Source organism: Miniopterus natalensis, chromosome 3, assembly GCF_054644295.1.
Source record: "Miniopterus natalensis isolate mMinNat1 chromosome 3, mMinNat1.hap1, whole genome shotgun sequence".
In the NCBI taxonomy this organism is placed as follows: Eukaryota; Metazoa; Chordata; class Mammalia; order Chiroptera; family Miniopteridae; genus Miniopterus; species Miniopterus natalensis.
Window position 1 is genome coordinate 35,829,332 of NC_142083.1, and position 22,009 is coordinate 35,851,340.

Here is a 22,009-nt window from a genome sequence, read left to right on the forward strand (position 1 = left end):
CCAGCACAGCTGGAGACAAGCCTCCGAGGCTTCCATGAATCAGATGATTTCCTTCATCAGAGCTTCTGGCATCTCCAGACTGGAAGTGCTCTTCCTGCAAATGTGCACTTCACTTCGCCTTGTCTACTGCTGTGCTGGGTACTAACTGCAGCGGCATGCAGAGGGAATGGAGTATGACAGCGAGGACCAGCGCCCCTTGGGCACAGGCAGGTTATGCATTTTCAGGTTCCTCATTCGAAACCGGGGTTCCGGGCACCTCCCTCATGGAGTTGCTGACACACAGTGAGACCTTGATAAATGTCACAGTTGAATGGAGAAGGGTTGAAACGATGTTGCTGAAAATCACAGTAACTATGATGAGATTCCCTATGTCCTTCTCCATTCCCCAAAAGATAAAGAATACATTAAAAGAATCCCAGAACATTTATTTCCACAGGTTCGTGAGAAAAGAATACAATTCTGAATAAAAGCACACTCCTGTATTTAAAGGCAAAACTACATAGCAAGCAAGAGCTGCCCCCAACCCCTCACTGAGAAACATCAGAAATGTTGCGCCTCCTGAGTTTTATAATTACTCATGTCTCCCAGCCCATCTCTCATTTTCTGCGACTTCTGACTGAAATGTGTTCACAAGCTGCATGTATGCATGTGTGTGCACAAAAGGCCCACCTGATCTACGTAATGAAGGAGCTGAGACAATGTGCTGGGAAAAAGTGACCCCAATGTGATGGAGAAGCTCCAGCCAAGGAGGCTAGCTTTCTCCTTGAGTCCTCACATCCCAAAAACGCCACTAAGTGTTCCTGAAATTTAAAAGCCAGTGGGTCCTGTGCTGGCTCCTGTATTGAGCTTCTACCAGTTCAGGTCTGGAAGGGGGGACATGGGAAAGGAGACTGTGGAGGTGTGCGGGCACCTATACCCCGCTGAGGCCCAGTACTTGCCCCAGAGAGAAGGAGGCAGAGGTCCCAGGATGTGCAGTTTGCCTTGGCTGGGGGAGAGAGGCCATTCGAAGCCCTATGCTGAGACCCGGTGCTTAAGCCATGGCACCCCTGCTGTCATCATAGGTATGAGGGACCTGTTGTGTTCAGAAGTGATCCTGTCCTCAGGAATGCCACCACAGGCCTCCGGAGCTCCTTGTAAGGTGTTTGGCTGGTGGCTTCAGTCTGACTACCAGCCACTGTCACGGTTCCATAGCCCGGGGAACTAAGAATGGGCAGTGTGGATGGGTAGTCACAGGGCCTCTGTATGTTGAACATTGCGGCTTTCCAGCACATGTGGGCAGCTTTAGAGAAGGAGAAGGCAGATGGAGGAAGCTGAGCTGCCATCGTGGTCCCCCCGTGATGGGGGCCAGTGAAGTCCTGTGGCGGGGCTGGGCTGCAGGGCCTTCAGGCAGCCACCTTAGCTGCTCTCCGTGCCTGGAGTTCCCGCTTCGCCTCCTCCCTGTGCTGCTGCTCCCTCTGGATCAAGTACAGCCGCTCCTGGTGCCACTGCTGCAGCTTCTGCTCGTAGGTGGCAATGTCCTCTGCCTCACAGGCAGGGAGCTGGTCTTTGATGAGCTGGGTGGTCAGAGTCAAAAGGTTTCCTGACTCAATTTTGCCCAGAGCCTGAAGTTGGGAATGCAAGGCCTGTTGGAAAGACAGGAAGGAAGAGAAGGTGCATGTGGGAGGGCAGGGCAATGGGGGGAGAACAGGAGGAAAAGAGGTAAGTCACTTGCAACAGCTCCACATTCTCTCACTGGAAAAGGCACTTTGTTGGAACCTGGCAGCTTCCTTTCATGCAGACACTAGTAGCTTTTGCTCTTTTTATCCAGCCCAGCCATTTTGCTAAGATGCACTAAATGTGATTTCTCCCCCTTCACTTACAAACAGTAAATGGAACTCCATATGCTGTGATTCCCACTAGTTTCTTTTTTAAACCACAATGATGGCACAAGTATAACAAATCAACATATCCACCCTGACCTGCACCAAACTGAGCAGCCAACTCCAAGGGCAAAGAGCGCTAAGATGCAAACAAAATGGCAGAGGCAGCTGATAAACTGGATGAAGCCCATCCATATCTTTTCCTTCAGAACAATTGAGATAAATGTTTGCCTGACTCGTGTTCCTTCCAACAGATGGGAACCATCCCGAGGACTTCTCACTAACGGCATGCTAACAGCTCCCACGAGGGCTGCGCTACTGCAGTCCTCCACCTGCTGTGCTCCCAGGTCAGCTTTTACTTACTGACTGCTTTGTTCCGTCTGAAGTGGCAACTGGGCCTGTGTATTCCCGGAGAGGTAAAGTACAAAAAACACAAATCTACTTGAGCACTTCAAGGTGCAGATGGCCGGAGAGAGCTGCCTACAGCCCCGGCCAGCCTGAGCCACATCCCCATGTTCTACACAAATACAATTCACTGGCACAGGCGATGAAGTCCCCAGTGGGGACAGGAAGGTGGGCAGGTCCATGGGCCCCAAACAGATTACCTGAGACTAATAAACATCAGGCAACACAAAGAAAGGAAGTGCAAAGTGAAAATCATTATACATGGTTCGAGGCCAAGGAGACAGGCTGGGACATCAGAACAAGGACTCAGCTCTGACTCAGAAAACTTGTGTTCAAATCCAGAGTCTGTGTGGGCTGGTCTCTCTCAGCCTTGGTGCCATGTAACTTGGCATGAGCAGCATCTGACACCCAGAGCCATGTGAGGACGGATGAAATGCATGGGGTCTCATGCACAGCTAGCAGCCAATAAATATTTGTCTCTTGTCCTTTTTGATTTTTTTTTAAAAAAAGTGTTTTTGGAAGAGTGAGGACGGAGAATTTAACGTAGGCACAGATTTCTATTCTTCGAGGCTAAATTATAAGAAACAAGAGAAAGAGGTGGTAATTCTTAGGAATAGGGTGATAGCCTTGGTCAATATGAATGCGGCCAATACAATCTATGGGGCTAAGTAGACTTTTTTAGCCTTTCTATATCCGCAAAATTAGGCAAGGTTAAGAGGAAAGAATAGGTATGTAGGTTCTTAACCTAGCTCTACTGTTAATACTCTGTATACCCTGGGAACACTGATTAACCTTTCTCAGTTTTCAAATTATAAAAGAGGGAAGTTGAGCAATGATCTTATAGAAATACTGGAGAAACAGCTGCTAAAGGACAAAAGAATCCCCTATAACATGGGGGATGAGATTTCCCATAGCTGGTCCAATCTAATTACTGAAAAGACGTAAAGGTAATGATCTGGCAAAATGTACATCTCTCTGTCTCAAAGTGATATAAGAGGTCAGCTGGCATGGATGGGAATGTTTTCTGCTTCATACAAAAAACTCTCCTCCAGGCAGCACTTTTTCTCTTCACACAAAATAGATGAGAAAAAGCAAGGAAGAGGCCAAGGGTTTAAACTTTGAACATGGCTCTTCTTTCCTAATGACCACCGAGCCTTCTGGGATGTTCAGCTGAAAGCTACCAAAGGTAGCTTGAGTGCTCAGGGCCGTTTTGGAAAGAAGCAGTGGAAATTTGTTTCCACCTTCTATGTGGTACAAGAGAGCATTGCTAATGGTCCTCCTGCAGAACACAAAGCCGTCAAGGTGAGCAAAGGAGGACGCCTGCATCTTACCTCCATCCTACTCAAGTGCGGCTTTGTAATTTCCACCTGCATCTCTGGTTATCCAGCACACTTAGTGCAATGGGAGAAACGACCAGATCCTTTCCGCTCAGGGCTGGAGTCAGGTGACTGCTATGAGAGGCAAGTATTACCCACCCACCAGGCACATGTCGGGGTGATGGGTTAATGACATGCTGCCTCAGGGAACAAAATGGTGACCCATTAGCTCAAGTACAAAAAGAAGTGTAGAGATTCCATTTGTTTCTTTTAAGACCACTTCCTGTGTGAAGCAATAAAAATGCAATTTTTGATGTCAGTTTTTAATGCCTTTCTGAGTGACATTAATGCATAAAAGGACTGCCTATCTGTCACTAGGGCAGAGAAGCATTTTTAATGCACAGCTGAGAGGGCCTCAGTTCTGCTATGACTCACCTTAAATCGCTCCAGGTATCGTGGAAGCTTGGACTGTTCAGTTTCCTCCACGTCCAACTGCTCCACCAGTTCTGGCACCTGGCTGTCTTCCCCTCCTTGGGGTTGTTCCTCTGAGGACTCCTGGGCTGGAGCAGTAAGGGCCTGCAGTGCTCTGTCCAGCACGTCGAGCTGTGGGGCAGAGATGGGCAGGGACTCATCAGCCTGTGGCCCTGAGGTCACACAGTGAAGGAAGGCTGGAGAAGGGAAAGGAAATCTGGGATCTAAAAAGTCATGAGAAGAGTTCTCTTATGAAATTATAGGAAACAGAAATGGTTATATGATTTCCATTAGAAACGCCTTGTCGGATGGCTTGGAAAACTTTGTACAAAACAAATGGTACAGATAATCAAGCTCAGAATTATTTATATATGAATTAGCATAATGGCATTTGATTTCCCTTTTAATCAACCAGGTAGGAATCCAAGAATTATGCTCAATGGGCACAAAAGAATGCCCCATCCCCGCCTCCACTGTCTGTCTTCCTTAATCAGTTTGGAATTGGGAGAAAGACAAAGAAAAATCAGCATAGACCACTGTGAATGCATGGTGAAAGCCAACAAAGGGCCACTGTGAATGCATGGTGAAGCCTCTGAACCTAGACGAGGGTCTCCTTCAGAGGAAGATGTTAGCTCTCAGAGTCAGCAAATTAGGGACCAGCACAATCCACATAAGCTGCCAGCAAAGACCAGAGAAACACACATGAAATTCACCTTAGAGGTGATTCCTGTGACTTAGAAAGGAAGTAAATTATAAAGCAGGGGTTTCTTTTGTTTTGACCCCTCCCCTCACCACTTTCACCTTGGGCACACCTCCTGAACCCAGAGGGACTAATTAGAGATGGCAGAGCAACAACCTCATGGCCAGCATCAGCACCTGCTTCAACATCGATTAATTCTGTCCATGTCATGTTAGAACAAAAATCGAGAAATACTCCGAGGCCCTTCAATTACACTAATACATTACACCCAAACCCAATACACGTCCCATTCCTGCTGACTTCTGAATCACATTTTTATTAAGTCAGAACACAAAGAATGCACAACCTGGCAATGAGTGGAAGGAATATTTCTCCGGCAAGGAACTGACGTACAATTTTGTTTTCAATCACTAACATGACTACGGCAGGGCTGAGTAGGAATATATATTTATAAATGTGTATGCTTTGCTATACATGCCTCGACAAAACGATAACGGTTCACTAGACATTAGCATAAAGAGCCACTACAGGAACCAGATTCGCATATCTCTCGACTGCAATGAAAGCCAAGTGGCGAGTCCTAGTTACCAGGGTTAAGGCAAAACAAATGAGCAGCTCAAAGTTAACATTCACACCCTAGTAACGGAACAACCAATGTGCTTCTAGGCTTCACTGTGACTACAGAAGCTGCTTGGACAGGAGCAGACACTGCCTTCCTATGGGGTGTGTCACATGGCTCTAAGATGCTACCTCTCCTGTAGCCTGAGCTAAATCTAGTAACTTCAGAGTGTCAAGAGCCCTAAGTGACAGAGAGATGAGCTTGGGGCTGAAGGACAGGCTCTTAGTCTAGGCAACGTGAAGTCCTTAGAACTCTGAAGGGAATACTTGATCCAGGTTTCAGCACCGTGCATTCACCATGGAGCTCTTTAATGGAAGGGAAGGAAGGCTGTGCCATGCCGTGCCATCTCTAGTCCCAGACTCATTTTTTGTGGGTAGTTTCCCAGGACTCTAGGGCTAAAGAAAGGGTAAACATTTTAAATGAAATCTTAACCTCTCCTGAGCTGCCACAGAGACTTTACTGGGGAGTGGGCTGCATTTTATTGAACTCGGAAGGGGAAGAGTTTTCCTCCTAGACAATGAGCTATAAAATAAACAATAATCTTATTTTCTAGTAATGTTGAGAATATTTGTGGTTTTTCATTCCTTTTCAACTGGATAAGTATGATTCTACAGAAATAAATAAAAAAGTAGGGGGCAGGGGAAGACAATGAAAACAAATCCAAAACATAACTTAGGAGATGGCTAAATCCCCTGATAGGACCGAGGAACGTACCGCTTCTTGACATAGCTTTCCATCTTCTGCGGAGGAGGCCACCTTCTCCATCACCTGTAGGGCTCTGTCCAGGTAGCCTGGCCGCCACAGCAGAGGCATGTCGTGGTACACGGCCCGGAGCCCTCGCTGCAGTTCCACTTTCCCTGTGGCCAAAAGGAACAATGAAGAAAGCTCAGCCACGCCTTTCCACTAGGTCTGAGACTGATGACTTGAAGGCACACGTGGATATTCACCTGGTAGCTCTAGAAATGGAGACAGGTCATTTCAAACCTGTACCAAGGGCCCCACCCCACTCAGCGGCCTGGTGACATTTCAGATGGATGACGCAGAACATGGAAAATTCACTGTACACGTGTTTTAAGACACAATTTATGAACTTGTTTTTCCTCTTCCCTTTAGGCTGGCAGGATTACCATGAGGATGTCTGAAGCACAGGGCTGTGGGAAATTTAGAGAGGTGGATATATCTGCCTCCAAGTATAGCCACCCTTATAAGAGGAGTCAAACAACTGAAACACTATTTTTGTGTTAAGAACAAAATCTCCTTCAGAAAAGAAATTCTACAACTTTTCTACACTGAAAATCTTGTCAACATTGGACAACCTGTCCTGCCAGGAAACGTGTGACAGTTTTTGAAATGCTCCAAAACATCCCACTGACTGTCCTCATGAAAAAAAAAAAAAATTTCATTTTGCTCTTCTTTCCCTCATTTGAGCTTTATCAGTACTTAAAGCATAAAGTCCTCATCATCCTCTGGCTCTCGGGACATGAGTGTTTCTCTTGGTTCCTCATTCCATCGCCCTGGAAGTCAGGGTGTGGGCCTGACAGCAGGGCCCTCTGGTGGGTAGGGCTGGTGACTCCTAAGGCACAGGAGTCCTCTCTGCACCAATGGACAAAGTCACCTTGAGCTGTCAGGTCTCAAATCCACCTTCACTTATCTTTCCAAGGAAGGAGGATTTGGAAAAGCTACAGCAGGACATAAATAGACAAAGCTTATCAGGTGACAGCTAATTTTAGAGCTTTAAGATGCTTGGGGCTAGACTGCAGCCACATTCTGGGAAGCTGCTGCCATTGGGGTGACTGAGGCTGCCCAGCACAGGACACAACGAGAGCAAAGAGATTCTGATGTGCCAGCTGCCAGTCCCAAAGCACTGGGGCCTCTGCTGAGAAACAACCACAAAGTACATTTTTTTAGCCCTGTCAACTTCCTGAATAATTTCTGCAGTACAAGAGACCTGAATGCTAATCTGAAGGCAAAAACATGTAAATCACTATCAAAAGTAGATAGCAAATAAGGAGAAAAAGACTTTTTTTTTTTTTTTTAAATGTCTTTACTGATTTCAGAGAGAGGAAGGGAGATGGGGACAGAGAGAGAAACATCAATGATGAGAGAGTCACTGTTCGGCTTGCCTCCTGCATGTCCCCTGCTGGGGATGGAGCCCTCAGCCTGGGCATGTGCCCTGACTGGAAATTGAACCTCAATCTCCTGGATCCTAGGTCAATGCTCAACCTCTGAACCACGCCGGCCAGCTGAGAACATGGTTTTTAACAAGTAGTCTACTCTGACAGCCAGTCCGGTAAACTCTGAAATTCCTCTCTGAGTCAGTTTATATCAGGATCAGCCTCCAGGAATGCCACACTACATTCTGTTGGTGAAGATCAACTTCAAAAGCAGTCAAACTGCCCTAGCTTTGATGATTTTAAAAACTGAATGTAAGCAGAAGCAGCGTATCATCAAGGGGAGGTGCTTCCTCAAATGCCTATCACTCAAGACAGAGACAGAAAGCGTACTGACATAACATGCATTTAATAACCTCTATAAAACAGGGCACTTTTAATGTTGGACGTTATCTGCCCAGATTCCACACAGCCCAGGTTCTGAGGCCACGCCACAGGCCTCGACCTCCTGACCTGTCTGACTGCAATGCAGTCAGGGCACCCTCGTCCTGCCCCCCGCATGGCATGCCACCCCGCACCAATGAGCATACTGGATTCTGCTTTCCCAAAGTGCTACCAGTTGTGCTGAGTTTCTCCTCCTTCACCTGAAAATAATATCAAGGAGAGGACTTCAACCCTAACTCTTAATTTCTTCCTGGACTTTAGATCTAAAGAGAGAGAAAGATGTTTGTTAATACCAGGAAAGATTCTACTGGTTGGTTCTCCCAAAAGAGGGACACAACTTTCCTTTCTCTAACCCTTCCTTACACTGATTAGCATTAAACAGAAATTATAATCTGCGGCCACCAGCACTAGTTCTCAGTTTGCAAGTGGGTGACAGGCTTTAGAACCTCCTTATTCTCTCCTGTCATAACTGTAAGGCCATCAAAGTCTCCCTCCCTCCCTCCCCCTCTTCCTTTTTAAAACAGAATCTCCAACCACAATCTCCTGGATCATAGGTCGATGCTCAACTGCTGAGCCACACTGGCTGGGAAAAGTATTTCTTTGTGTGTGAGTAAAAATGAAAGCTGTATAAGAATTTCACTAGCTATAATGTTATTATGAAGTAGAAGAGTGCATGGTTCTACCCATGACAAACACATTTGTAAGGTCACTTAGCTTACCTAGAAGTGCATAGCCATACAGCTGGGAGCTCAGCCCCACGGAGTTCTTTTGCTTTAGGCCTGGGAGTAACAGGGATGCACCGAAGTTCCTCTCCTCTTCCCACTGCAACAGAATACACAAGGTCATGGTGCAGCCGAGCAATGAGCACTTTATGCAAAAATGTGGTTTTTAATAACATGGAGGAAAAAGAACATGTTATAGCATTAAGTTAAAAGAGTAAAATAATAAAGCTATAGATACATTATAATCCCAATTTTGTAAGTAAGCGGTATTTATGTTTAATGAAACATACAGAAAGGAAATACCCTACATGTTAACAGATTTCTGTGTGGTGAAATTGTGAGTAATTTGGTTTTCTTTCTTGTGCTTTTCTTTTTTTTCTTTTTTAAATATATCTTTATTGATTTCAGAGAGAGGGAAGGAGAGGGAGAGAGATAGAAACATCAATGATGAGAGAGTCATTGATCGGCTGCAGCCCGCAACCCGGGCATGTGCCCTGACCGGGAATCGAACCCTGATCGCCTGGATCCTAGGTCGAAGCTTTAACCACTGAGCCATGCCCGGCAGGGCATTTTGTGCTTTTCTTTATTTTCCAAAAATTTGGCAATGAATAAGAGGTCCTTTTACAATCAGAAAAGCAAAACAAAACGAAAATAAAGAGCACACTCTGGACCAACATTGCCTGGGACAATCAATAAAAATGTGACATGCTGTCAGCCCCATTCTCACTCCCATGGCTCTGACATGATGGAGTGAGCGTCTGAATTTGAAACAATTCAGCAATGATAGGGCTCCCACTTGAGAATGTTAAAATAAATACAACTACTAGCTTTTAGATAGATTTGTGCCTATCAAAAATAAATTAGGTAATAAGAAACACTTAGTGATCGTTTCAACTCAGGGTGCAAAATTACATTTCAATAAAATTGGAGCCTTTTGAGACATGAGAAAAATGGGGCAAAAAACACAGCATTGCTAAGCTTGCTGCAGAACACTAACAAGAGTGACGGGACTTGCTGGAAAATGGGGCTGGAGCAGAGCTTTGGCAATGCCCCAGACACGAGAGCTGGGGTCATCTCAGTGCCACCTGAGTACACACTGGCTTGAGCCTGGCTCTGGCTTAGAAATACAGAACACAAAGCTCAAGTTGCCCTGCACAGGCGTCTGCACTCAGAGATCAGGGAGGAAGCAGAGAATGAAATGTGGTCCGCCTGTGACAATTGCAGCCTGTATAAGTGAGGCACTCCAGGTGTTAATGGGCACCACACCTTTTTACTGGGGATGGCCTCTGTGCAATGAAAGTGTAATTTCTTAAGGTCTGAAAAAAGCAAAGTCCTTGGGAGAAAAAGAAAACCCTCCCTGGGGAACTTCTGCAGCATAGATAAGTAAAATTGCTGGTAATTAAGGACCAGGCCATTTCACTTTTAAAAGCAAATCACACTGGTTTGATTTTCTCTCACATAAAGTGCACAAAAAGGGTCCTAGTGAATATACAGGGAGCCTGAAAAACATTATTTTCCTTTTCTTTAAGGAAAAAAAGATCTATAGTATCAGAATGCAATAGGGCGAAAAGCCAAGTGAGTAGTGTCCTTGCTGTGCTGGGGACAGAGCAGGGTGGTGCTGGCGACTGGGATAGTGATACCCCCAAAGGACTTCTAGAAAGATGAAAACAAACACAAATAAAATGAGTGTCTTAGAGGTGTTTGAAAAATGGCCTGGGAACAATGCAACCACTGCTAAAACCTTAGGTCTCTTCCAAGCTGTTAGGTTCTGGGACATGTACTGCCAGACTGTCAGGTGCTATTTCACCAATGTCCTCTAGGTTTTTCCATTTTATGCTTCTGCCTCTCCCATTAATACAAAGCAAACCTTCATTTCCCCTCTTCCTCCTGCTCCACTTCACAGCTAGACATCCTGAAACACCTGCCTGCACTCGCTGTCTCCTTTCTGTGTCTCTAAGTCACCCCACGATCCACTCCAATTTGGTCTCCCGCTCCATTACTCTATGGAATCAAAGGTTATAATTCTGTGCCTTCATGCTCTAATTTAATTCAAAGGTGCTTGTCTTACTCAGAAGCATGTTATGTTGTAGACCACTGGGTTTTGTGGTCCACGCATTCCTAATTTTCCTTTTGCTCTGTGGCTCATTTGCAGGCATTTACACATGGATGTATATACATTTTATATCCAGTCCAGATTTTTCCATTAAGTCCCTTAATTTCCCTTGTGCCATCTCTTGACTGTCTCAAAATGCAAAATCTTCGGAGCCAAATTAATGATTTTCCTCATGAATGCCATTCTTTTTCCAGAGTTCCCTGCAAACACATGTGACCCTTCTGTCAAGACACAGAAGTGAGAAAATGAGGAGTTAAGATTTGAACTGCTCCCCTGCCTCCATGTCTAGTTCATCATCATGTCGTTTGCCTCCAAGACACGTCCACCAGCTCAGACAACCAGTCATCTCCTGGGTGCCCTGACCACAGCCACCACAGCCCCACTCTGATCTTTCATGTACATTACAGCCAGAGGCATCTTTTCAAAACACAGGCCTCGTGAGGCCTCTGCTAAGACTTTTCTACGGTCTCTCATTATTTTTAGGATGAAGACAAAGTAGCTTAGCGTGATCTACATGTTTCTACCTTCTCTTCCCCACAGCCCTCCCTCTCCTCTGCTGCAGCTGCACTGATCACCTTCCCACCTCCTTCCAGCCCCTCTGCTCACCGCGCTCTGCCTGCAACAGGGCTTTTGCACAGGTAGTCTCCTCTCTGTGGATTTCTTCCCCTCTTCAGCCAGCTAACTCCTACTTATCCTTCAAATGTTAACCCGAGAACTACTTCCTTAAGAAAGTCTTTCATGACCTATCTAAATTTAAAATACAAACAAAAATTCCCTACAATACAGGATTTTCATGGACAACATCTTTGTAGTGCTCACTGCAGTCATAATTCTGTATTTGTGTGTCTGTTTCATTGTTTTTAAATGTCTGTGTTCTTTCCAGGCTGTAGGGAGGAAATGTTTGCTCATAGTGCTTAACACATATTTAATGAGATGATGAAGGTGTTTGCCATAGGCTACGACACTCATCTTCAGAAAGCAAAACACACCACAAGTCCTTTAGAATGTGGGCTGGACTACATGACATTTTCAGTTCTTACCCAAACTAGAATATTTTAATGTTATATTTGAGGTTAAGGGCAGAGAACAGGACCAGACGTCCTGGCTTCATGAGGCGGCTTCATGCTATTAACTGATACTTCTGTGCCCCAGTCTTCTCATCTGAATAGAGTTGTGAGGATTAAATACATTAATAAATTTAAAATACCAAGAACACAACCTGGTACGAAGTAATTGCTATGTAAATATTGGTTATTGTTGTTATCACTGTTGTTATTCTTAGGACAGCAATAAATAATAACTAAATACCTAACCTAAGGGGTAAAATCAAAACTTGGCATTCTGGACTGACCTACAGTAACCTTAGGGAAATACTGATATAAATTAAATAATTGGTATTTAATACCTAAGGTTGTGGTTGAGGTCAGCAGCCTCATTGCTTCTTTGATATGCCATGCCCACCTCTCACTGACTATCAGTTACCCATTTCTGAATGTCTGAGGGGCACTCTAAAGTTTCAAAATGTGCCTAAGCACATTCACTTGAGATCCTGGAGGAACATCCAGTCCCACTTTGTTAGAAACCAGAAGCTACAATGTTGAGTGAACACTCATTCCTGATTGTACAGGGCGACAGAGCTGCATTATCAGGTAGCTCCTTCTAGTAGATTCTGAGAGCCTGGGTTTCCTCTGGCCACCTCACCCATGCTGAATAGCCACTCGCTGCCTGCTCTTTCTAAGGCTCTCGGGACGGCTCGAAAGAGATCACTTACCGTGAAGTCTGTCTTCTTTGCCAGGCAGTGGTATAAAACATAGAGGGAGAGAAGTTGGGTGGAAGGTGCTTCAAAGGCTTCTTGCATCATGACCTCAAAAACCACAGATAAAGCATCTGGCAGGAAGATCAAAGTAAAATCGAGAGCAAATTAGCTGCAGGTAACATCACCAAATCTGTACTTAACTATAAACACTCTTATAAAAAGTGAAGCGTGATAGAAAAATAAGCAGAATTAAGAAATGAAAAATGTGGGCTCTGTTCCGAGTTATTCCCAAACCTTTAGCTTCTATTGTACATACTTGTATGCACTAGACCGGGTGCTACTGCACCATTGTCCTCACGGACACTGAATAAACCACTGAATTCTCCCAGTATCATCTTCATAATGATAAAATACCACTTGTCCCATCTACTTCAAAAGATTGTTGGACAGTCCAACAAGATAATACTTATGAAAATGCCTCATAAACTGAGAAGCAAATTTAAGGCAGCATGTCTATCAGCTGGAAGAGCTAACGCATACAGAAAGGAGGCAAATATATTCTCCAGGGCACCCTGACAAGCAGAGCAGGGCTGGGCTGATTGCTTCATTCTGTTCTGCTACCTTCTCCTGGTTAGGGCAAAAGAGGACAAATGCTAGAGGCAATCCTAAATCCCAGGTATTACTTCAAAGACAAAAACCTGATTAATATAAAAAGGACAACCGAGCTCAGTTTAAAAGAGTTGAACGAAGGGAAAGGAAAATGCTCATTCATGAAGTATAAGCACCTGCGTGTAACATACAACATAGTTGTTTCCACATTCCCTCAATAGTCCACAACATAGAAGGCAAGAAAATCAAGCTCAAACAACTTCCTTTCCTTAATATTTGTTGTTAAATTAGAGAATGTTAATGTTGGTTTGAAAGGTGGAGCCTGTATATAACGGGCACAAATATTTTGACTAACTGGGCTGCTGTGTTAACCAATTTCTGCATACGCTCATAATTACAGGAGCTGGCACTGATTTGCAGCTGTTCCTAGCCAGCTGGTTTTGTACATGTCATGGTTCAGAATGAGGCCATAGGCAAGAATTTCCATATTCTTTTTACAAATAGGGAAACTGAGCTAGACAGGTAGACCAGGAAGCCATCTAGTCAGTAGCAAAATAATGACCTGGAAGAGGTTATAATAAAAGAAAAAACCCACCAAATAAACCAGTATTTTAAAAGAACAAAATTAAAGCTAATAATCTAGTTTTTAAAAAACGTAGTTTTGCCACCTGCTCACTACTGAATCTAAATTTACATACGGAAAAGAAATCAAATTTGCTTTATCCTTCATATTTAAATTCTGCATTTCCATCAGCTTGGGGAGTAAAGTTAGACTGGCCTGTATAATTAAGTTACTTTTCCTCCACAGTCATTTACGCATTTTGATATTTCCTATCCCAACAATAAAAATATATTATTTTCTAAGTTTTGCCATAAATGATAATAATCTTTATCAAAACTTTATTTAAAAAATTCTCAATATTATATACTCTGTATTTAGAAAAGAAACTCCTTCAATCCTTCCAACATACCTTTTATTTTATTTTATTTCTTTTTAATTGAGTTTATTGGGGTGAAACTGGTTAACAAAACCATACAGGTTTCAAGTGTACGACTCAACAATACATTTACCCACTGCATCGTGCACCCATTGCTTCCAACATACCTTTTAAAGAGAGAGTGAGGGGAGAAAACTGCTACCACATAATTTTCCAATTATACACTACTATGGATTCTTAAATCTGATGTTCAGAGAATAGATTATAAAAATTAGATTTTGTGAAAGCAAATTATCTTTCAGTTGAATTCAGGAAATGCACATTTAAAACTGAGTAAGAAATGGACAGTAAGGGATAACTAACATTTCAAAAAATAATATGCAGCGAATATCCTTTGGCAGTCAGTAACTGTATGCCTATGAGAGAGAAGACAAAGCAGAGATCCAGAGAAGAGAAAGGAGCGGGATGCTCACACTAAGGGCAGAGACAGCCAATCCCTAGCCTAGTCACTGAGCACTGATGCAATGGAAAAGGCCGAGGGTGCTGGCATGCAAGGATGAGGGGATGGAATCCAAAGACAGGGTCACAGATATCATAAACGCATACGTGACAGCCAGTGCTTGCTTCGGCAGCACGTCTACAACTGGGACGATACAGAAGATTAGTATGGCCCCTGCGCAAGGATGACACGCAAATTCGTGAAGCATTTCATGTTTTTAACTAAATGAAATGGAGGCAAGCAATATACCAGATGCACAGTTCAAAACAACGGTTATTAGAATGCTCCAAGAACTCAGGGAAAGGATGGATGAACTTAGCGAGGACTTTGACAAAGGGATAGTAAGCATAATAAAGGACATAGAAATCATAAAAAGGAACCAGTCAGAAATAAAGAACACAGTATCTGTTAGGTGGAATCAACACCAGGCTAGATGAAGCAGAGAACCGAATCAGCAATGTGGAAGATAAGGTAGCAGAAAACACCCACCAGAGCTGCCTAAGCGGCCAGCAGTCCACACTCATGCTCCTGGGGTAGTAACTGCCCTAACACAGGTGTGGCTCCCTCATGGCTCCTCAGCACCAACCAGGCCTGGACGGGATGGTTGAAGAGGACAGCTAGTGTGTGTCCTTATACAGTGGCAACGCCTCCTCTTTCCTGCTTCACCGTCTGACAGCTGCACGCACAGGTGGGACTACAATTCCCTGCCCACTGGAGACTGGCAGGGTCCCGCCTGACCGCTCTGTAGAGTCTGCCGCTATCACCATCCTTCCTTGGCACCTCTTACTGTGACTGAGGTTAAGAGCCACTTTAAGTTAATTTCATGGGATCAGAGAATTTGGGGGTAAAGAGATCTCAGAGATCCACTTGTTTACAGATGAAGTGATAAAATCCCAGGGAAGGGAAATGACTCTCCTTCATAGTGACTGTACTGCTCTTTCCAGGATGAGTCAGCTGAATTTACAGTTTTATATTTTACATAATACAACAACTGTGATTTAAATAAAACAAAGTTAGCAAATGGTGCCAAAAAGGGGGCAAGCAATAACAGCATTAGTATAATCTTAACCAGCCATGGAAGCTCAGGCAGGGATTTTTGCTTAATTAAATAAATTCTGTCCTTTGCCTAAAGAGACATGAACAAATAAACTTGAGAAACTCAGAGGAAAAAAAATTTGGACATGATTTTCTTCTCTGGCCAAGTGGCATGGTAAATCAACTACAAATCTATCTCTGACTAAAAGAGTGATGTAAAGACAAGTCATTAAGGAAAAAAAGGGAAAGTGACTACACTTACTTCTCTTTGGGAACGAAAGCCCCACTGTAAATAGACCTGGGTGTGGTTTCTTACCTTTGTAATTTCCCTTCTTTATGAAATAATCCATCAGTAAGTTGAAAGTAAAGTTATCTGGAAAAATTCCATATTGAACCTGAGATGAAAATGAAAAGAAGAGTAAGAGAAAAATATCCACTTTAATCTGATTTATAATATATGCCTATGTATTATTCAGGACGAAACTTGCCACCATCAGCTTTAAAATATTCGCCTATCATTTTACAGCATCTGCGACCGTGAAAGAGAAGCTGTGACTCATGAGGTTTGGTAACTGGAACAGCTGGTCAGGGCAAGAAAGTTGTAGTGGGTGTTTGATAAAAGACAATTGATATGTGAAAAATAAAACTCAATTCTAACGCCTCGTCATAGTTAAAAAAAACCACCCTAAAACAAAAAGACCTAAACCAACTTCCCTACCCACCACATGCTCCACTGGTTCAGAGCCTGTTTTCATAGGGTATGAATGTCAATGCAAAACTGGACACCCATTAGAAAGCACACACCAGCACCTGTGCAGCATTTTCTGGTCCTTACACTGTTTTCCCCCCAACTTTATTAAGATATAATTGGCATATAACATTGTATAAGTTTAGGTGTACAATATAAATTTAATACACATTATATTGAGAAATGATTAGCACAATAAGGTTACTTAACACATCCATCACCACACATTATACAATATTGTTAACTATAGTTAGCATGTTGTACATCAGATCCTCAGAACTGGAAGTTTGTACCGTTCGACCAACATCTCCCTATTTCCACAACCCCAGCCCCTGGCATCTACCATTCTATACTTCCTTTCTATGAGTTCGTGTTTTTTACATTCCACATATAAGTGAAATCAAGCGTATGTCTTTTTCTGATTGACTTATTTCATGTAGCATTATGCCTTAACTTTTGTCCATGTTCTCATAAATGGCAGATCTCCTTTTTTATAGCTTAATAATATACAGACATTTTTTTAAACCCATTCATTTATCAATAAACATTTAGGCTGTTTCCACATCTTGGCTATTGTGAACAATGCCGCCATGAACATGGGGGTGCATATTACTCTTTGAGACAGTGATTTCATTTCTTTCAGACATACACCCAGAAGTGGGGTTGCTGGATCATATCTTAGTTTTATTTTTAAATTTCTTGAGGAATTTCCATACTATTCCCCATAGTGACTGCACTAATTTACATTCCCACCAACAGTGCACAAGGTTCCCTCTTCTCCACATCCTTGCCAGTACCTGGTATGTCTTTGGTTTTTAAAGACCCAAGAAATATGTCAATGAAATATTACTAATCAAGCTACTCAGATGTTCTGTTCACAAGCAGTTGAATATTTGAGAATCCAGATTTCTCCAAATGTAGACTATAGCCTTTGCATCAGAATTTTCTAGGAATGCTTTTAACATTGCAGATTCCTAAGCCTTGGACTTACAGAATCAGAATCTCTGGGAACAGGACACAGAACCCTGAAGTTTTAGTGAGCTTCCCGTGTAATTATCATGCACAGTCAAGTCTGACTACTTAAGATCTAAATTGTGGTTATATTTTTGTTTTAAATTCTTACTTCAGTAGGATTAATCACCATCCCCCACACTGCCCCATTCTTCCCCCACCAACCAGCAGAAATGCCCAAAGAATTGTTTTCAGTCTATACTCATCCTCTTGGGACATTCTGATGGTCTAACCCCCCAGTTTTGAATCACTGCTGAAGTGAGTCACTGTTACTTGTAGGCTGCATGGGATGCCTCAGGTGTGCTAAAATGGAAAACCTGTTTAGAAGCCATTGTTTGAAAGGGTGGAGCTCATGGGCAGCATCTATATTTCTCAAAACAGTTATCCAGATCAGCATTAATCAGTAGAGGCGTGGTAAAAACAGTATTTTAGAATGATACCTCATTAAAGCTAGAAGGAGCCTTAATCAGTTAACTGGTCAGTGATTCTCAGCTCTGGCTGCAAATCACAATGAACATGGGAGCTTTAAAAAGATACCAATGAGGGGCAAATAGGCAGAACACAGAGGATTTTAAATGCAGTAAAACTACTCTGTATGATGCTGTAATAGTGGATATATGTCATTATACATTTGTCCAAACCCATATAGTGTACAGCACCAAGAATGAACCCTAATGTAAACTATGGACTCTGGGTGATTACAATGTTTTCAATGCAGGTTCACTGATTGTAACAGATATACCACTCTGGTGGAGGATGTTGATAATGGGGAGGCTGTGCATGTGTGGGGACAGGGCACATATGGGAAATCTCTGTACCTCTTGCTCAATTTTGCTGTGAACCAAAAACTACTCTAAAAAATAAAGTCTATTTAAAAAACATTTAGAAAACCCATTAAAAAATGCCAATGCCTAGGTTCCAGAAAGATCCATTAAATTAAAATCTTGGGGGTGCAGAAAAGCATGTATAAATTTTAAAAGCTTCTTGTGTAAATCTAATGGGCAAATCAGGGTTGGAAATCACTGATTTAGTAAAACTCACTTAAGAGCTGACAAAACTGAGACCTAGAAAGATAAATTATTTGCGTGAAGTTACAGGTAACTAGTGGACTTTATAGGATTATAGCCAGAGTGTTCTTTCCACAAAAGAAAAAGGGAGACTTTTCTACCTTTCCAGGTCCTTACTGTTTTGTTTTCATAGGAATCTTTCAGTGTAATTTGTGTCATTAAACTCTGAACTGAAGAGAGCAGGATTTAATTTATTCCTTCCCCTGGGGCCTAATATTAGATTGATCAGTGAACCGCTTATCTGCTTTATTAAGTTATAAGTTTCCTAGGGCAGGGATATTGCTCATTTTTATAGACAATGCCATACCCAATGCAATGTCTCACATACAAACTGTCTGCAACAGTTTAGTATATTAAGTTGAATTAGGCCCAAGGCACGGGAGAAAAACTCCCCAAAACAAAATTGGTACAGTGGTACCTCAGTTTTCGAATGTAATCTGTTCTGGAAGACCGAGTTCTGAAACGTTCGGAAACCGAGGGGTCAACAGCCCACAGCTAGGCCTCAGGATCTTGCCCTCAGCAGAAGCCGTGTGGCATGTTTGACTTCTAAGGTGTGTTCGAAAACTGAAGCATTTCCTTCCCAGTTTATGGCATTCGTAAACTGAAATGTTCGTCAACGGAAATGTTCGAAAACCGAGGTACCACTGTAATTCCTTTATAGAGTTTTAACATACAAGGTCCAATGATACTACAGAAATAATACATTTTCATAGAAATATTGTTAAAATCTTTTTATAGTGTTGTAGCCTGAGACTCAGAAAAGTAATATTCTAAACTTTTTCTTATTTTGTACTTTATTCTCAAGGGGAGTCATCAGGGAATTTAGAAGACATGCTCTGAGTGACCTAGAATACGTCTTTTTAAAACATATAAGATAGTCTGAATACTAGGGCTTGACTTTTCCACTAAACTTCACCAAAGGGAACCAGGCAAGAAATCCAAGGCTTAGGGATCAAGAATGAAATGAGTACCAGTGCAAACTTCTTGTGACTGGACTACCTTTGCTTCTACCTGCCCACTCCTGAGCTCTTATACTGGGAAAGCAGCAGTCACAGGAATTTTTATTTTTAATGTGTTGATTAATTTCTATCCAGCTCCATTCTAAAAAGGATATCTGAGGATAAATCATTTTAAAGTTATTTCTTGTACTATTTGGCTGTGTTGTAATAGGTTCAGACAGCATATCACCTAAACTTGGAAGAATAGACTGCACGAGCCAGGAGCACTCACCTTATTCACAAGGGTATATAAGGCCTTGTCCTGTGCCCCGTGCTTTAGACACTGCCTAACCCAGGTGTGGACAGACCAGTCTCTCAGGTAACAGCAGTTGGGGCTGTGTCGGAATCTAGACAAAGCATAAGAACAGAGAAAACCAGTGTTAACTCTTAAACGTCAATACCAAAATACATCTTCCACCAGCAGGTGCTTCTCTTAGGTATTTACAGATGTGCAGTCAGTGTGACCAAAGTCATAAAAGAGTCTACAAGAACTTGAGGACAAAACTCATTAACTATAAAGTCTGAAAAGGAAAAGAGAAGGCAAAATAGTAACAACAAAGAAAAAATATTGTAAAAGTTGTACTCCTTATTTAATACTCCCTAAATCAACATCTTGTTTTAATATGAGATTTAAAAAATGATTTGGGAAAAATCCAACTATGGTATTATGTGAATACATAGTTCATTAGAAGAAAGATGGGAAGCTGTAGCTGACACCTTAGAAGTTTACAATAAAACCAATGAAGCGAGAAAGAAAAATAGAATAGCAGAGCAGCTCTAGAGGGAAGTTAGCTTTGTGTCATATTGATCTTTCTTGTGGTGCTTAGGAGAGACTGGGACACTCATCAATGAACCAAAAGAAAACAAGAAAGATGGAAACATAATAAAAATTGAGCAAATTTAACATTTGGGTCCCCCAGGTCTTCAGGATCCACAATCCCGCTGCCCCCTTCATAGCTTATTCTAGCTCTTCAGTCCTTACCCTCTTGCTTCCTACTGCTACCACATGGTTTTAAAACACAGTTCAAGCTGAGGTTTATACAGGAACAGTGCTGCCACAAAGGAAGGAATTCCAAATACTACTCTTGCCTTAAGTTTGCACACATGGGTAATCCTTTGGGTCAGAGTGCTTCTTCTTGCTCCTGGGGTTCCAGGCCACAAGCCTGAGTGAGAACAGAGACAGTGTAAGGGGCTCTGCAGTCCTCTTTTTGTTTAAGTTGTGACTGGGATGGATCCTCAAAAATCACATCAAGTCAGCTCAAGTCCCCACTTTTTCTTTAACCTGATGGAAACAGGTTAATCTCTGGGTCCTACAAAGTTTTCTTAAAAACAAAAAGGCAAGACAAAAACTTGGAGTACAAGGATTTTGTGCCGGATTTGAGAGTCAGGGCTACAGGCTTATACCAGTGTTTTTCAGAGGCTGCTAATTCAATCTGCCACCTGCTACTTCCTGCCATCTGCTATTGGGATAGTTTCCTGCTGAACAGGTTCTCTGCCAAAGTAAAAGCTGAGAAAAAGAGAGAAAGTGAGAAGTAGTATTTAATTTAGGCTATTAGTGCTCTGGTTAGATATTTGGCAGAAATACGATCTGAAGATGTTTTACAGATTTAGAATCATCTAGCCCTCTCCAGTCCTTTGAATATCTTAGATTTGCCTAGAAAATGTCTCTCTCACTCTCTCTTTCTCTATAGAATTAATCCCTTGAAAAATAAAGATAGAAATTGGTCAAATTATGTTCAGGTTGAGAGTGATCTGGCCAAAGAAAGGCATTGTATAGGCGCCCAAGACACTAGAACTAATGAGTTCTTCACAGAGAAGTAAAACAAAATACGTCTTTTATTATTTCATGCTTTCCCTCACATCTTTAAATCAATCACCGACCCACTCTCTTGTAACTCTGAAAAAATCTGAGACCTAAAGTACAATGGCCAATTAAAAGTTAATTTTACCTTTAAAAAAACCCCGTGACATACCAGATGTATTGCCTAAATGACAGAGATGCTTCCTCGTTAGCCTGCGATCTCCCTTGGGCAAGCAGGGGCAATGACTGACTTGCTCAACACTGACTCCTCAGTGCCTGACACATTCAAGGCCCATGGCAGGTTTTCAGCAACAAAAAAGGAGCTTTAATCTACACCTGTATCAAAGGCTGTAATGTGCCGATCATTTTGTTAACATCTGTGGTACATATGAAGAACTGTAATTCCCTGTCTGGGGCATATATAATCTTGTTCCAAAGCAAAGTACACAAAGGTGAACAAGTATGCCAGGTGGGACAGTAAGTGCTAAAGGACACTGCTCATTGCCAAGAGGTGTTTTGATAGTAATGGGAGTTAGGTTCAGTACATTTTTCCTTTTAAAAACAAACAAAACAAAATAAAAAAGGTCAATTACTTCCTTTACCCAAGATTAATTTACACCTAATCCTCATTTACAATCTAATCTTCTGCTCTAGGATATTTTCAACGACCACTGAAGTTAGGACTTTCCTTTTTGATGGACTTTAAAATAAGAGCACCACAACCATATTCAAACACCCTCTTCTCTGATTAGTGATCAGCAGACCATTTTTAGGCTTTGAGCAAGAA

The 22,009-nt window shown here is 42.5% G+C and overlaps 1 protein-coding gene and 1 non-coding gene across 3 annotated transcripts in view; one reads left to right on the forward strand and one right to left on the reverse strand.

Moving 5' to 3' along the window:
* Positions 1-400: 400 nt before the first annotated feature.
* Positions 401-22,009, reverse strand: part of MRPS27 (mitochondrial ribosomal protein S27) — a 77,291-nt gene continuing 55,682 nt past the window's right edge. For both annotated transcript variants that reach the window (XM_016213899.2, XM_016213900.2), the window contains 7 exons: positions 19,654-19,768; positions 15,914-15,992; positions 12,532-12,647; positions 8,645-8,747; positions 6,085-6,227; positions 4,016-4,183; positions 401-1,622 (listed from right to left, as the gene is read on the reverse strand). In XM_016213899.2, the coding sequence (XP_016069385.2) occupies positions 1,383-1,622; positions 4,016-4,183; positions 6,085-6,227; positions 8,645-8,747; positions 12,532-12,647; positions 15,914-15,992; positions 19,654-19,768 (964 nt within the window). In that variant the 3' untranslated portion in view covers positions 401-1,382. The remainder of the gene's footprint in view (positions 1,623-4,015; positions 4,184-6,084; positions 6,228-8,644; positions 8,748-12,531; positions 12,648-15,913; positions 15,993-19,653; positions 19,769-22,009) is intronic.
* LOC148093470 (U6 spliceosomal RNA) lies at positions 14,680-14,781 on the forward strand. Its single transcript, XR_015714330.1, has one exon. It is a non-coding gene; the product is annotated as a U6 spliceosomal RNA (small nuclear RNA).